The following is an 18,944-nucleotide window of genomic DNA, read 5'->3' on the forward strand; positions in this document are numbered from 1 at the left end:
ATTGCATTTTCGCAATGTATACTTCATCTACCAACGGGTTGGGCTAGGATGATGCTATTAAAATATTATTATTTTCCTACACGATTTCCGGTCATTAAAACGCACAAGAAAAAACGGACAATAATGATATAATTTTTACATATTTTTTATTACGATAATATTATTCTTGTTAGATTAGCCGAACACAAAAGTTTGGACCAAATCGCCCTCGACAGAACACCTGACGATGTAGTTACTCTTACAGCCGTTCCAGGTGTTTTCCTCGATTACTGATGTGTTCATACTATAGGTACATTGCGCAAGGTGTTTTTTGACCACCTGTTATTTTTTGAAATATATTAAACAAAAGTTGATTATTTTTGTCTGGATATTAAAATTTCATGATATTACATATTGTCGAAAAACCAAAATTTAAATATATTCATTGCATGGGCAATTTAATAATAATTTGTTATTTATTATACTATGACTATTGAAAAGTGTAGTATATCCTCAGAATAAAAATATTACGTGTGTAATTATTAGAAAATAAAACGTCCACTCTCAATAATTATTATTTTGCAATTTATTTAGATTGTGTTGGTACACATTATTTTGTTCGAAGCTTCAGTACCTTGCTATTCAACACATCCTGATTGTTATGAATTACCTTCTGGTTGTTTAAATAAAACTCAGCTAAACAATCAAACGTTGTGTGGAGGATATTACAAAATCGTTAATATGCTTTAAAAGTAAATATTAACAATATTAATACGATATAATTACATATTAATATGAATATACTATATTATTATTTTATGGGTAACTATAAATTAGTACCTACTTATATAAAATAATCGATATAATTTGTATACATATAATGATTGCAGAATCTTGAAATTAATACTTTTTTGTGTTCCTTTTTATTGTGGTCGATAATTATTTGTACAAAGTTTACTGTGACTTAAACTAATCTTTTTTTTATTGCATACAATAAATAGTATATTATTTATAAAGCGTCACTTGGAATTTAATATCCCTCTTTCTAAAATAGAACAGAAAATTTTTTAAATATATAAACATATATTTTGTATATGAACGACCTTTTTATTGCGTTACTATTTTAATTAATTATTTTTCCTAAGTCCTAAACCTCTCATTGAGTATTGTTAACTCTGAAATGTCGTGGATTACTTTTCACATCTACCTTGCCATAGAATTAAAAATAGAAGGATATAAAATAATGGTATGGATTTAAAAACAAATTAGAACGCGCACAGAAAAAAAAATATAAAAATCGTAATATTTGTATTTAGATTATATTTTCACATGCACAACAATACAATATCATGATTCTTGTAACAAATATAAAGCGTAAATATTTTTTAAAAAAATGTGTTTGTTCATGGTAAAACACACAACTGCACACTATCATCTATTTTCATAATAGTGCCCTCTTTTTTAGTAATATTATAGAAAATAAACGCGTTTATGCGTCTAAATGCATTTAAAAAGTTTTTCGCTAATAACTAATAAGTAATTTAGGCATTGGTTAAAAGTTTCTAGAAGTATTGTGCGTTCTTAAGATTCAACAATTATTTTACGATCGTGTCTATTGTCATAAAGCACACGTGTACCAGAAACTGATTACGTGTTTTTTATTGTTATTTCTTAAACATTAAAACTCGGCGGCTCTATTGAAGTTTTGTATTTACGCTAAGTATCGATTTTACTATACACTTGGGTTTTTATATACAAACACGTTGTTTGGGGATATAATAGCGGCAGCAGAACGCTAAACAACTTCATCGATAAGTTGATAAAGTTAACTTTTTTTTTCTTTCCTAAAATTTGATTGTTAAATTAAAATATAATATAACTGTCGTCCAGACAATAGTTGTAGTCGTATAAGAATAAGACAAATTATGAATTTATTAAACAGTTGGTATAATAGGTACAGCGCGTGGGGGTATTCTTTGCTGGGACATTGGTGGCGTGTTCACAACTTTTAAAATACGATAATTGATAACCTAATTACAGCTATTATGACAGTCGACATAGTGAACATGTATTATATTATATTTAGATAACCAGGACAGATGAACGCCCTTCTGCGTAATATCCATGTGGCAGCGGGTGTTGTGCGTTAAAATATTATATCGCTCGACGTGGGTTGTTATCATTTGGAGGGAAGTGAAAACAAAAATATGATTCATTTTTCGTACATTTCAGACACATTATTGTTGTTACATTACGTTTGTATTTTTTTTTTTTTTTTTTCCCACTTATGAGAATAATGTTTTGATGCGTGTATTTCATTTATATAAGTTGTTTGACCTCCATCAGGCGTGGGCACCACTTCTTGCGCACCTCTCTCATTCACATCTCGCGCGCGGTTTCGTTATAATATTATTATATTATAGCAGGTCCAAGGAACATATAATATACGATTATTCTGGAAAAGTTGAGGTCCTCGTGTAGAGGCGTATACAAACGCTCGCGCACTTACGCACACGCATACATATACACACACGCACACACACACACACATTCACACTCACACACATACACATGCATACACTCACACACACACCGCAGACGCAGTCTTGTGGCAAGACGCCAGGTTGACTCTATTGACGAGACCTAATAGTACTCGTCGTCCGAATTACGATCATCAATCGGTTAATAACGTGACGGCGACGACGACGACCGCTCCGAAGCCGACGGGATAGGCTTGTAGAGGAAGATGCGATGACGGGGGAGAGGGGGGGGGGTATGAGGAGGAAGAGCAGAAGAAGAAGAAGAAGAAGGAGAAGAGGAGGTGGAGGAGGAGGAAAAAACCGGAAGTTGGGCCGCAGGTTGCAGGTGCCGAGGCGACAGGTGCCCCGCCGCCGCCGCCGCGCCGGACCCACTCACGGATACAGAGCGACGGGCAATTATTATTACTATACAACCACTACTACACCGACGACTATACGGCTACTATATATACTACTACAGCGACCGACCACTATTCTAGACGTAAAATATATTTAATGATGGCGTGCAACAGTCCAGTTTTTTTCCTTCCTTCTATTCTTTTGGATCACACGGACACGGCACATCCCTTTTACAACAGCGTGTGTATTATATTATATCCACTACGCACCACCCGTTTCGTAAGTCATAACATACACACGATGGTTTGATATATATTCTTTCTCTTTTTTTTTTTTAATTCAACAGCCCAAAGACCCCTTTTCACTTATTATAGGTGTATCATATATAATATATTAGATACACGATACCTACCGGACGAAAAGAAGAAAAACTTTAAATGAACGCCGCGAACGGTCGCTCCCGTAACCCATCTGTGTGTGATTGTGTGTGTGTGTGTATGTGTGTGTGTGTGTGTGTGTGTGTGGTGCGCGTGCGTGTGTTCTCTCTTGGAAACTTTTATAATATAATCACAAATGCATTATTTATATAGAAACATATATTTATGGTATGTACATAATAATAATATAAGCAAACCGCTATCTCAATGGTATATCGTTAAACGTTCGAATTAATTTATGAAACACGTTTTTGGTTTTTTTTTTTTTCTTTCGATGGCGTAGTTGCTAAAATATATATCGATATTATTCATGTTTGATATTATTTTACCATGTTGATAAGTGTTTAAAATTTAATACGATTTAATGAAACTAATTTTTTCGAACGTTTTATATTTTAGAATTATTGCAATTAGTAATATTGATGGTCTACTATTATTGTAAACATAATATTTTATCATCATGGGATAAGAAATAAAATTTAATTTCACACGAAGATTAAAAAAGTAAAACGTTATAACAAACTAGTTATAGGCAGGTAAGCTCGGCCGGCACCATAAGTTTGATTTAATGACCACAATGTACTTTTATCGTGTAAATAAAATATTACTTATACATTTCAAATCGTATTTTATAGGATCAAAAATAAGTGTAACATAATATTATAATATTTGTTTTTGTGTCTGGGTACAATTACAATTTTGGTCGATCGTGTAAATGTTCATGATTCATGAAGTCGAAATCAGTTAACGAAAAAAAAATAATAAAAAATGATTATGGGGCAGGTTAGGAACAACACAATCGATGTTCTGGTCTGATGAAGATGGTCGTGTTTATATTCCGACTGTTGCATTGGAAAAAATGTCTTTCAGACTTTCTTCGGTTGTATTTTAATATATAGGTACTAGTTGAATACGTTTAACATTTTAGAGTACAAAATTAGTAGGTGAAACGGAATTGTATTTTTACGCTTCAAAACGAACCGTGGTCATTTGTGTAGTAGATGAGTGATCCCTAAATTTCGAATAATTAAACATATTTTTATTTTAATGGTATACAAACGGAAATTTAATCGTTCTGATATAATGCAGATTACCTGATTACATCTGCTTGACAAACTATTATAACACTATCAACGCAAATACTTTTTAGCTTACGCATCTAATATTATATTCAGGTATAACTAGTTCTTTAAATTATGTTGGCTGACTTTGGTCAATTTGAATGTTACACCGACGAACGTATTTTAAACCATTTTATAAATTTTAACACCAACGACGTGATAGTTCATTTTCTTATATATCGTACTATAGTGTTGATTCGCCAATGGCAAAGTTGTCAATGCGGTATGAATATAAAATAAAAATAATAATTTCCCACTAAAACAAAAATTATTATTTTAATTTATAAATATGAATGTTTTGTTTATATTTGATTTAATGTATTGGATTTTCAAACATTTAATTATGATATCGCAGTTACATGTTTTCGATAGTTAATTTATTTAATTATTATTAATACATTCATTTTAGTTGGATATAATATTATGTCATTTAATGTTTACATAATAATTTTTCTAATAATTTTATAATGTTTCAATTAAAATTATTCATAAAATTATGTAGCCGTAAGTTTATTCGGTTTATTTAATGTGTAAACGTATACAGACAAACCGACGTCATCCACCGGCATTAATTTGTATTAATATATTTATATATTAATATATTATATGCTTTTTTTTTATGAATGGTCTGATAAGTTTTATATATTTTATTAGTACTGGTTGAAAAAAAATCATGTTCCCACGGATGCCAGTTCGGAGTGACCGTAAACAAGATCATTAAGCGTTCAGCAGTATTATATTTTTATTTTTTGTACGTTTTATTCTATTATTATTTTTTTTTCATCTACAAAATTATAACTACCATTGGCAGAAATCAATTAACAAAAATTCACTAACTATGTTTAATTATATTCTGTGACAAAAGTGTACAATCCGTTGTCTTGGCACTGTGTCAACACAGTTTTTTGTTTTGGTTATTTCATTGCCAAATAATGTATAGAAAAAATACAATGAAACACAAAACAAGAAATATTTTTATAATACATCGCGAAATCATATTACTGAAATGGCCACTTGATTTAATGAAATTAAATCGGATAATAATATTCGGATAAGATTAAATAACTGTTTATTATTTTGAGGTTAATGATAAATCCGAAAACACCGTGTGTAATGGGTGTTTTACAACAGTAGTCCCCATTGTATATAATAGAAATAAATAAATAAACAAATGATTAAAGATGTACACGATAATGTTGTGTTCAATAATATGTAACTAGTAGATAAGTATCGGTTACGACTGGTGGTGTGAATCTGAATTACCAGTTGTACTACGGTTCTGACAAGAATTTCAAGACAATTAAGATCGTAATAGGTTCACATAAACGGGTCGTGGAATTTGACATTTCGTGCTGCGGTGTCCAGTGTCTATGAGTATAATAATCGCGAAATTGTGGTAAATTTCCCTTTGTCGAGGAAAAAAATCAGTTTCACTCGATTTGTCCACCAGCCACAGTAATGGTAATAATAATTATTATTGTAGACAATATAATATACGATCGAAAACGTCTACGACGACGACGACGATGACGTCCTGTTTCTGGGCAGTGGGCTTTATTTAAAACGGTCATAATGACATGGGTAGGTACCATCATAGTGTACCTGATCCCAATCAGATTTTATTATTAATTTTGTATTGTCACGGCTGGAGGCTTCGAGCGTACATCCTCCATGGGTAATCGCTGGTCACGTCCGTGATTAAAGAAGACGGTGAAAAAAATCTGGCGTGAAAAAACTCACTGCGATGACCACCCATTATCAACACATTCGGCGGCAGCTAAATCAACATTTTTGCGAATAACGCGAAGAATTATTTTGAAGAGCGCACATCTCCACCGTTGACATTAACCGCGTGACGAAAAACATCGATTCGGTGCCCGAGATTGGACACTTCACTTTCTACAAACAATATTAGTAGTGGCTTATATGTCGTACTCTCTGCATGTATATATATATATTCGACTTCGGCACTTATTTTATGTTATTGTTGCTATAAATATTGAAACCGTCAACGGGGGGGATTAACTTTCATAATGAGACCCTGTGACGATTTAGTTTACGTAGGTGACCTTATATATTGTTTGTTCTACACAACGAAGGCGCAGACGGAATCTATGGAACACATTGGAAAATATTTTCACACGCTCGCAAGAAGCATCGAACCACAAACGTCTGGTAATTAATAATTTATATACCTAATAATACTGCAATAATTATCAAGTTATTTTCAGGACTAGGATAATATTACTTCACTCAAAACCGAAACAATCGCGATTGCAGTTATTGTGTAGGCATTGTGCAGTATTAATATTGTAGCTAACTAAATAGTTCACCGTGGTGTTGAAGAAATTAAATTGTGTATAAAATGCAACGACGGTATTTAAAAATAAAGTAACGAAATTAATAGATAATGATATATAACCATTTTTTTCAGTAAAATTTCTATTAAGATATTTGTATTAATTTGTGCGCGCACTTAAACAAAACTTATTTCAATATTGATCAATAAAATAGTTAGGGTTGTCTCAAAATATTTTTATATACAAATGTAAACCAACGCATAGGTACATATAAACATTAACACATTTAAAACTAACCATCTACCAGTGTGGTGCATTAAAACCAAATCGCACTATGAAAACATCCTGGTTTTAGTCGTCATTGGAATCGTATTTACATTTAGATTTTTTAATTGAATTGTGTTTTGTTAGATAATATTATTGTTCTTAATGGTTTTTTATCTATATTATTTTAAATAAAACATAAATAAAGCATCTCAACAAAGGCACTTGTACTATTGTGATAATATAATATGTGAGCTATGAGTTATTGCGATACATACATCAGGTCAACTCTTGTGGTTAAACGGGCAAGTTAAAGTTTTTCAATGCGTTATAAACATCACAGCATTACCAATTTGTTTCAATAAACCACAAGATTGGAAAGTTATAATAGATGTATAGCTGATATTTTTAGTAAACGTACCAATTGTGATGTATTTTTAAAAAACAGTAAGTTGTGTGATTGAATTTAAATTGTATTAAACTAGTAAGCAACGTACAGAATAAAGAACTTATCGATAAACTTATACTATACATTTTACATATTATTCTAATGATTTTAGTAGATAAAATTACTAAGTAAGTAAAATTTGTTTTACAATAATAATAACGATATGTCTGAAATATTATTAATTAGTTATTCGTCTTCAATAAAGTAAGTATAATATTATGATTTATGTTTAATTTATTAAACCATAATCGTTTTGTCGTGATGTCAATGACATTTATTCAGCTATATTATTAATTAATGTAGCTATAATATCTTATATCATGAATAAACGATGTAATACCTACGATGTTTTAGAAAACGATTTGACCATTAAAATGTTGCAAGTTGTTATACCCCAAGTAAATTTTATTCGTACTTATTATTTCATAATTTTTATAAAACGTCGTAATCGCGTAATGTCTTAAATAAGAAATCACATGATTATGAAAATAAAATACAAACTTGAAATGTGTAATATTTTCAGGTGCAACGGACCTGATTATTTATAATAAATTAATTATTCAAATATTAGTTTTCGCGATTTCACTCATCTCAGTCATGTAGATCGTGTAATCTGCACCTACTTAACGGACATCCATAATACAAACTCATTGCGGTTTATGTTAATTGTGACAGTATAAACTCTCAAGTGCATTAAATTTCATTGTTTAATGGATTCCGATTCACTAGAAATGGATTATCAATTGATGGAAAAAGTTGAGTGTCGATTAAAAATATTTACGGGATTATTTAACTCAACACTCAAGAGGGTAACAAATAAAATTGGAAAAATAACGTTTTTCGGAGTGTACGGCGAAACATGTTAAATTCAGTGTTAGCACAAGTCGAGATTTATCAAAAACCGCATAAATTACGGCCGTTTTAGTGCTATTGTTTCGTGTTTTTTTTTTTCAACTTCGTTTTTAATGTCTTCGGTAACGTTTGTGTACGATGGTTCCCTGAGTTTTGTAACCGTCAATGATAGTTTTAGGTACACGGTTATATATTAAAAGAGCGGTACACGTATATATTTAGTGTACAATAACAAAATACAGTTGGGGTGGGGTAGGGGTTTTGTCTTATTGGCCACCGAGTTTCGTTGATGTATTAGCCAACATCTACGTGTTAGGTATTATTACAGGGGCCCAGACAGGATACACAGAATGGTGCGAAACCGGAAAAGCCGCGTCTTTGTGGAATAAAGGACTATTTAAGCGTGTGGGAAACTCAATGCACCGTAACACAGAAGGCCAGGTCTCATCTACAATCTACAATTATTATTATTATTATTATTATTATTATTATTATTATTACTATTACTATTATTGTTATTACTATTCCCTTTGGCTTCGTAGTCCAATTAATGCAGTATAATTATTTGAAAAATAAAACTACAATAATAATAATATAATAAATTAGACTGACAGCACTGTGCTGAATTTTGAATTGAATTTTTTTTTCTTAATCTATACGACGGCTGTTCATATCGATTCATACAACCTTATATTAACATATTTTGTTAAACGCATTTGTTGGGAATAATGATTAAGTAACCGATCCAAATAAATAGCTCCATTAACATTTAATATTATTCGAACAAAATGATATTGACATGTTCGACGTAAAAATAAAATCGCATAAAATAATTATTTATAATTGGTACCTACATAGCATAGGTAATAAATAACAATAATAACAATAATAACAATGACATATATCTTTGAAATAAGACATAAAAGTATTATAGTCAAAAGGTAAAAACATTGTAAGGAGACCAATTAAAAATGTTAAATATTCACGGAAGCGCATTTATGTTTTAACTATTGACGATGCTGTACTGCAATAACTCACGATAGTTTATGGATTACTTTTATATGAAATTAAAATGTTGTGTTTCGGCACTTAGGTAGGTATTAATTGCCGGGGTAACAATTGGGTATGTATTATACACGTCATTGTACGTATATATATTATGATATGAAGTTTAACCAAATTACTATTAAAATCTAAAATAAAATCTATAGTTTGTTCAACTTAGACAATTTAATTTAAAAATATATAATCATTCGTAAATACATTTAATCTGAAACTGATTAAAAAAAATTTTCAATTATTAAATGGCATTTTGCCAATTTTATAATGTCGTATTCAATTACGTTATTTTTATAGTTTTAAAAAAAAATAACAATCAAGTGTTAAAAGTAAATGTAATAAGCAATATTTAAAAATAATTACATTTTTCAATAAACACAATTATTTCTATTTTTCGTTATTAGTGCTTATAAAATAAACCAGATTTATAAAATGTAAATTCAAAGAAATTGTACTTATAAGTTATAATAGATATTAAAAAGAAAACATAATGAATTTAAACCCACTCCTCCCTCTTTTACTATCAGACAAAGGCATAATATATTTTTATTAAATAAAGCTTACTACATTGTATTTTTTTCGGAAGTTGGTATAAGAAATGTTACTTAATGTTTGGATTACATTATAAATATAAGATCAATTATTAAAAGATTATTATTTATTAAACAAATTAAACATATAATATTATTGAAATACCTACAAGTTTTCTCGGAATATAAAATTAACTGTGAAAATATAGTTTACATCACCAAAATATTAAGCTTCCAAACATAATATTCGGGAAAAATAAACAGTGAGCAAACACACTTGTCCATAACGCTCCATACTTTACAATCTTATTACAAAATAAGATAGGTTACAATAATTTAAACTGATGTAACATGTACAACCCTTTATCGGCTAAAATACATATTAAGTTATATAATAATTTAAGTATTAATCATACTTCTTCAAATAAAACTATGACAGATCTTTATATCAAAGTTATTTTATCTTTAGACAGGTTAAAAAAATAATCGTAAAACATAAAAGATAATATTATTTACCAATCAATCTTTGAAACCAAGAAATGTAGCGAACATATAACGTAATAAATGTCACAAATTCATGCGAAAAACCTCAACTAATTTAAATTGCTGTTACTCTGCTAATTTTACACTCAGAAAGTTGGCTAAGCCAATATAATTCATGGAGACATAAAATCAGTGATCAATAGGAGGGGGGGATTGTCATTTAAGAAAAATAAATTGTAAAAAGCATGAGAAATTATTTTAATACGCAGTAAAAAATCCAGAGAGCATGTAAATGTTTATCAATAAATATGATAAGTATATAAATAATAAATAACTGAATAAAATCGAATGTTTCTACGCAAAAATATTTAATCTCTTCAATTAGCGTTTACGCACTGTAGATACCTATGTCATCTAGTAAAATGTTGTTATTTTAAATACCTATTTTAATTTATTAAGCGAAGCATTTTATTATATTTTTCGCTGACGTAAGTTATTAACATAATAATTACAAAACAACCGTTACAGAAAAAAATGTCCAATTACAAAACGGGTGCCAATAATGAATCATGTAATAGACAGGGTGACAAGAACAGATTCTGACATTTCGTACGGTATTTCTCAAAATAGTGGTCACGACCGCATTTTGGGTCACGAATGATTTTGAAGGGGTCGCCGATAGACATAATTAAAGTGTTTTGTTTTAACATTCAATTACATTTCGTTTATAGGCAAATAACAGCACACAGCGCATATGATTATCAAAATACCCACTGCACGCACCGGTACACTATGCCTTAGTGATTCATTAAAACTAACTAATAAAGACACTAATAGTGTAAGGCAGTGTCAGTATGAAAAATTTATTCAATTTTGTTCAAATAAAATGTATGCGTTTATTAAATTATCAACGGATCAGTGTCACTCAAAAATATTTGAAAAATCATAAAAATGTATGATATAACAGCTGAATACGTGGGTCGGTATAAATTATCGATAGAGCATTTAAATGTATCGATTGTTTTATTTAAAAACTAATTTAAATATAATATTATTAAAGTTATATTATAGATACCTACTTTGTTACAGAAACATATTACCTATTACTGTTTTTAATTGTGTTGCGTTTCTTATTTGGTTTTTAGTTTTACAAACAATTTAAATCAATGTTATTTCTGAATTGCTGTGAAACCATTGTTCCAATCGGAGACAATATTTGTTTTACAATGAAACTATTTTTCCTGTAAACACTTTTTAGTATTATAGAAATACTGTGAAAGTTTCATTTAAGTTTTTCTATTGAAATTTTGATACATGTAGTTGTATGATGCTTCACCATTGTAAATTTGTCAATATACATATATGGTATTTTTTTCTCCCCCAAACTTATGAATTTATAAACTTTAAATTTCTATTAAATGTATATATTTAAATGCACGAACTTCATAATTCCATACCCTTAATATAAACTCAAAAAATTATTCCATTTTCTGACACAATTGTTACCTTAAATTCCATTAATGACGTATGTAGGTAATAATGTTTTGTTTATTAGCGTTTTAGAAATGTGAAACCACAGTTTAACCTAGAAAATACTATATATTTGTACAAAATTAATTTAAAACAAACCGATGTCTTAGATCTATATTATGTTCTTTTTTTAATTTAATATCCACCACTAAAATCAAGATTTGAAATAAAAAACCTTCATTGTCTAAGGGCAATGTATTTTATTAAATTAATTTTAAAAAAGTATTGCTTATTTTTGAATTTCATCTGGTAAATCTATCATTGATTAGAATATTGTAGTAGGTGCCTGCTATTGTTTCGAAAATAATAAATAAACAAACACTTCCAACAAATATAGTTATAATATTATTTTTAAAGCACGCATCATTAAATGATATAAATTATTGTTTACTTAACCTTATATCTAGTTTAGTTAGTATTGATATGATAGATCGATGAATAAAAATAGTATACATTTTAAAAGTTAGTCAGGTGTGATGAAATTGTCGTTTTTATCGCATACATTATTGGAAAATCAATTTACTAGGTGGTAGTATCAATCTATGTCAATTAATATTCATCATAATATTATGTAAAATGATTTAATATTAATACAATTTAAATGTCATAATATTAATTAATAGGTAGATGTGACAATTTTAGAACATACTACGTGTATTATAGTACGTACCTACTATGCCTAGTACAATACATTAGTTGGCTTAATACTGTCATAATATTATACTGCCGTGTTATGTATTATTATAGTTATCATCAATAATGATTGTTATTTCAGTAAATTAGTGGAAATTATTTTAAATGTACAAAACGCAGATTCGTCATTTGTTGATATAATCTCAGCATTATTAAAATATTGGTTTTGATCAGATTTTGCTGGGAAAGACTTGATTAAAACGAGTCTGGAAAACTTAAATGTGTCGTTTGTTTATATTTTAATATTATCAGTATTGACATGATTTACTACAACCGTTGGGCAAAATATTTATTTCGTTTAAAATATCAATGTTATATCATGGTTTGTTTGTAATTGCAATTACCAATTCTTATGAAATATAGCGTTAATTTTTTTTTCATTCCTATGTAGTTTGGTCGATAGCTGTTCTCGTACAGATGATCTTGTTGGTAGCTAATTTTTTTTTATCTTCTCCGTGCGAACGTTGTTCGAATAAGACTAATCTGAATAAATTACGATGTCTGTTATAATTATTACTATCAAAACCGGTTGTAGTAGTAGCCCAAGTGATCTGATTTTGTTGGAAACCCATTCTCCTCCTCCCAGTCCGCTTTTTTTATTTTACACAACAAACATGATCCTACCGGTGTGTATACGTCCTAACTCCGAATTCAGAATGAGTGTTGGTTACTAACACGTTATTAAGTTAACAAAACATTAGAGATTTCAACTTCCCGCGAGAGACTAGAATGAAAACAAAAAAAATAAACATAATATATATTATATATACTATAATATCTGAATGTTCGAACATTTTTAATGTTTATTAAAACAAGTTTACGGGTAGTAAATATAGATTTATTTTTATATTTACATTACAATGAGTCCAGGTATCGAAGCAAATAAACTTGAATTATTGTGTATTGTTTTATAAGCTGTTTATAGTGTAAATGTAATATTTTCCTTAGTATTTTTATTAATTAACACGTTAAGGTATTTATATCGTTTTAAAATTGATTCAAATATAACTTATAAATACGCATATTATAATTTTTTATTATTTAAAAAGTATAATTTAATTAAATTACAAACTAAAAATAGTTAAGTAGGTATTATAACATTTAATAGTAGATTATTAATTGTTCTTATTCAATTATTGACATATTTTTACAATATTATCTTTCAAGTTGAGTAAACTCATATACCAGCTTATTAGTTATTTACTGTTAAGACTTTTTTCGTTTGAATTTCTAATAACTTGTTATAACTTATAATACTTTTATTTCAGTTTGAACACAGAATCAAATTAATATAATTTATATATATATATATATTATGTGCGTATGAATTATGTATATAAATGTGGATCATACTATTTATTTATTTAAATATTAATTAACTCAGCGTAAAAAATGTCAAACTAAATAAAAATATTAAAATTTAAAATTTTGAAACTAAAAGTTATTATTGTTATTAAGATATAATGAAATACTTTTGGATACGACATCCAGACCAAAATAAAATCTTCTCGGACTCGACCCAACCTGTTATTAGTACATATAACCAGGAATAACATTGTTATAAAATCATTAATCATAAATCATAGACATCATTAATTATTGAGTACAAATAAATTATCAAATAATGTAATGTGCATTTGGTATTATAAGATTTACCTAAAGTTAATACAACATATTAAAGTACCTATATTTAAATTGCATTTTTTTCTTTTTATTTAAATTTAAAATAATAATAAAAACATGTGTTTGATAAAAAAAAATAGAAAATTCTTTTCAAACTTTTCAAACTTTTTAAACATTGTTGATGTTATGTCATTATACACGAATTGCGTCGTTTTGGTGTTTTTCTGACTATAAAACGAACCCCGTACCTTGATGTTTTTAGAATATAATATATATTTGAAAATGCAATATTTTAATAATAAATTGAACTGGTATAACGTATTATGATGAGGATTTGACGTGTCGTCGATAATTCTGTACAGGTTTATAACGTGTCATTGTTGCCATCGTTCGTCCGTTCTTGTCGTCGTGCTTTACTATATTATTATATTATTATTATCATTATTATATACTTTGTCGAGTCACGTTGGCGGTAAACATGACCGATGCATATTATGCATTTAGGCGTATAGCACATATTATGCACTTACTTCGCCGTGTAGTTCCTATACAATATTGTCATTACAGTAGTATAAACGTTAATTAATGTCTCCGTCCAGCTGCCTAGTCTCAACCTACAGCCTCAATGTATATTATACGCAAGACGTATGTAAATATGCGTTAACTAGACGAGTAATGCCCATGCGGTGCTTACCTCTCAAACACGAGAACAGCAACAGAAGCAATCCGATCTGCGGAAACGATCGGAGTGGATTTCGTCGAATCCTCCTGCCGCTGCAGGTACGACGGCTGCAACGGTGCATAGCAGCAGTTATAGGAGTCGGTCAGCGGTGGTCGGCCGTTTTCGCCGGGTCGTACGACATGGACGTGTAGGGGGCGAATCGCGATGTGGGGGGTTGGGGAGAAGACCGACAAAAAAATTTGGGAAATTTAAGGGATGAAAAATTCTATTCGGCAGGACTAGAAATATTACACAATACTATTATGATAGTCTTTAAATCTAATGCACCACCGTCGACGGACGCGTGTGGGCAAAGTGACGACGACGACGACGACGACGACGACGACGATGGATAAGACGCGCGCGAGCGAAGAACCGACCGTGACCGAACGACTGACGATACTGAATGGTAGCGCGCGAAGACGAGACGCCGCGTGTGTGTTGCGTGTGTACCACCGCGGCCGGTCGGTCGCCTCGTCGTTTGGTCTGCGACGGCTGCTGCTGCTGCTGCTGCTGCTGCTGCGGTGGCACCAAGAAACAGGAACACGCGCGTGACAGCAGCAGAACAACGAGTAAATACTCACACAAGCACATATAATGCGTGTACACACATGTACCGTGAATTATATATATATATTTGTGTACGCCGATACATCTGATCGTGTGAGTGTGTATAGACCAATAATCAGCGGGGTGGTTAAATGGTAATACGTCGCGGTAAGTAGTGTGCAGTAGTAGCTTATAAATTAGTAGGTAGTTGTAGTAGTGCGAGCAGCCGCCACCGCTAGGACCGGTAGCCCCCGGAGTTTCTATGCACGCCGCCGCATCTGCTCCTCCGGAGAGGAGTCACGGGCGTCTCGTCCGGAGACGGATAGAAAAAAAAAATGGAGAAAGAAACGATTATCGCCATTAAAACCCGGCCGCTTGCTAATCGCCGTCTCGGAGGCCGTGCGCGTTATGTAATAATATCGATATGAAAAAATAATTAAAAATTAATAAATAATAACGACGACATAATAATAATAATATTAAAATATTATGCTATACTTGTGACGACGACCATAAAAATATACAATTTTATAAACACGTGTGCGCCCGTACACCCTCTATTTCAGACGTGTCAGTGGATGGGAAGGGCTTTATTTTGGCTTTCGGCCGTGGTCTTACCATAAGGCATAAGTACGAAACGGAAAGAATATTACAATATAATATATTATTATTTTACTGCACGTGTAGAATATATATGGTGAATAATACGGATCAAAACAATTGACAAAGAAAACTGCAGGGCATTATATTCTTCTCGTCGATGGATAATTCGTTTCTGCGTCGAAAACGCCCCAATTGGTGTTGTACATAATATTTTCCATTATCATTATTATTATTATTATCATTATTATTATTATTTCTACGTTTTTTTTTCCTTCTTTTCTAATGCACTTCAAAGGGCGATTTAAGTCAACTACACGCGATTCGTTTTGTAAACTGCAACGAGATCACGTGTTTTGCCGTGGTTGCCAATTTAAAATTATTATTATTAATAATAATTATATGCCTTAAATGAGATTTGGGATTTTAGTATTTCAATACCTTAAACTCGAATATTCTATGAATACGTAATAATAGAATGAGCAAATTATGTCCCACACACACACAAAACCCCTCGCCCGCGCGTTTATTTTAAATCCATATTAAAAGCACGATGAACGGAAAAGTATTTAACTTTTACATGTTTAACCGACAGAAAATCCCTATAAAGTTCATCTGTCTATTTTTTTTATTTTATGTTTTTAAAACGTGTCTAAAATGGTTTGTCAGAAACGAATGTAAATTAAATAATAACGTTAATAATAAATAATGATTGATTTTTTTCCTCGAGAACTTGTTTTACCTACTCCTCTTTTAATTAAATATATTATTATTATATAAAAGGATCGAGACGTAGAATTATACCCAATTATACATTCATTGAAATGCCTTTTATATTACATATAGTAGCATGTATTTGCAAGAATAAGTAAAAGTATATGGCGTTTTTATATGATAAAATGTTCATATTAACGTGCGTGTACTTACATTTAAAGTCAATCATTCGCAATAAATTATAGGCACTTATCATTCTATTATTATCTATGTGTGAACGGAAGTGAGGAAGTTATATTTGGTTTTACAATATTATTATATGTGTTTTCTCATTAAAAACTGGCTTGGTGTTACTTAATGATTTTGAAAAATGAATAAATTAACTTCACTAATAATATCGTTAAATCATTATTTATCGTATTGTTACAACTATAAAACAAAGTTTTACTATAAATGAGACCTTAAATTATTAAGGTTGAGAATTTACGTATGTTAAAGGCTTTATAAGAATACGTATACCACAGAAGCCCGAGAAGGTAGTAAAAAAAATTAGAATTCTGCGTTTATTTCTAATCGTATTATTTTTTTTTATCACATGTAACTTCTAAAACGAATTCGCTTGAAATCATTTTTTGGGGGCTTTACTATTATTGCGTTCAAATTTATCAATAAAACTAACACCCACCAAAAAAGTGATTTAAAATAATTTTATCATGTACACGTGTTAAATTTTTTTTTTTTTAGAACTGCGTGTTATGAACATTTTGTTTAATAGCTTTCAATAAATTTGTAATTGTAATTTGTTTTATAATTATTACCTTTGAAAAAACAAATTTTTGTACAACAAGTTTAATATTAGTATACCTAATATAAGAAAATTTAAACGTTAATTATTCATATTTTTAATTTAACTTCTTTGGCATCAAAATACTACGCAGTAGACCTTATAATATTGTCGATATATAGTTTCGGTTCAGATGAATCTATTCCTATTATACAAGCATATTTTCCATTTAAGATGTTAGGCAACTATTAGAATTTATTTTTTCCGTAATATTGTAATATTTCTTTGTCAAATTCAATTTATATTTTTATTTATATTTATTGGCCCGTGGACTTTTTTTATCGTCGAACTAACATGATTTTTGTTTAGCTACCTACATCGTTCCTGTATAAAATCACGTAATTTTGCATGATATTATTATAAAGTGCTTATACATTTATACATTATATTGTCTCAATATGTAATATTATGTACCTACAAATGTGAAATGTAATTATTATCTTAGAGATACACTCATAATTTTAAACCGTGAATGTTTTTGTCTGAGAAAACTATTTGGGGTAGTAAAAATGGTTTGAATGTTGGAGATTGAACGTAAGCAACAAAAGTACGTAGGTATATACAATGAACTAAAAATGTTGATTAAATTGAAACTTTTTTAACTTGTTCAAATTGACCGTACAATCATTTTAAATTTATTGTGTTTGATATTATACGTTAACGTTGTTATTTTTTATTAAAATAATGCTTTTATAAAAATATGTGAATAGCATATTTATTTTATTTTCAACTCTAATATAGACTGTAAAATTAGTCTTATAATTTATTTGTTTTAAAAAAAATGTAAGAAATGTAAATTGTTCAAATTGTTTTGAGATCTTTGAAGTTTCTAAATACTCTTTTCAAAAAAATTATCGTTTACACATACCCTAAGTTTGTCCGTAATATTTGACGTGTCTTATTATTCAAACTTCAATATCATTATTTATGATTAAAATTAATTAGGTAAGACTGTAATTTGTTTTTAAAATAATATATAAACTTGGTGTTAATTTGATATAGGGGTTATGTGTTTTATTACATTATTTAAAATTAAATTGAGAAAAACAATAATAATAGATCGATGGCTTTCAGTATAAATTGTAGGGCTTTCAAAGTAGCATGTTACAAAAATGATGGGATTCGGTGATTACATTAAGTTTTTATGTGATTCAAATAATTATTATAACACGAAAATATTATAAACATTGTGGTGCAACCAGCGGGGAATAATGGGGAGGAAATTACCACCCTCTGTGAACATAATTGCTAGTTGCGCTACTAGATGAACCCTTATTGTTTGCGTAAACTACTTTGATGACTACATAGTATCTACGTC

General features: G+C 29.8%; 1 protein-coding gene across 1 annotated transcript in view; it reads right to left on the reverse strand.

Annotated features, from left to right (window-relative positions):
• The window catches only part of LOC100167052 (nephrin), a 48,592-nt gene extending 33,241 nt beyond the window's left edge, over positions 1-15,351 (reverse strand). The window contains exon 1 of the mRNA XM_001942934.5: positions 14,893-15,351. Within this exon, the coding sequence (XP_001942969.2) occupies positions 14,893-15,001 (109 nt within the window). The 5' untranslated portion in view covers positions 15,002-15,351. The remainder of the gene's footprint in view (positions 1-14,892) is intronic.
• Between the last annotated feature and the right edge of the window lie 3,593 nt (positions 15,352-18,944).

This window comes from Acyrthosiphon pisum, chromosome X, assembly GCF_005508785.2.
Source record: "Acyrthosiphon pisum isolate AL4f chromosome X, pea_aphid_22Mar2018_4r6ur, whole genome shotgun sequence".
Lineage (NCBI taxonomy): Eukaryota > Metazoa > Arthropoda > Insecta > Hemiptera > Aphididae > Acyrthosiphon > Acyrthosiphon pisum.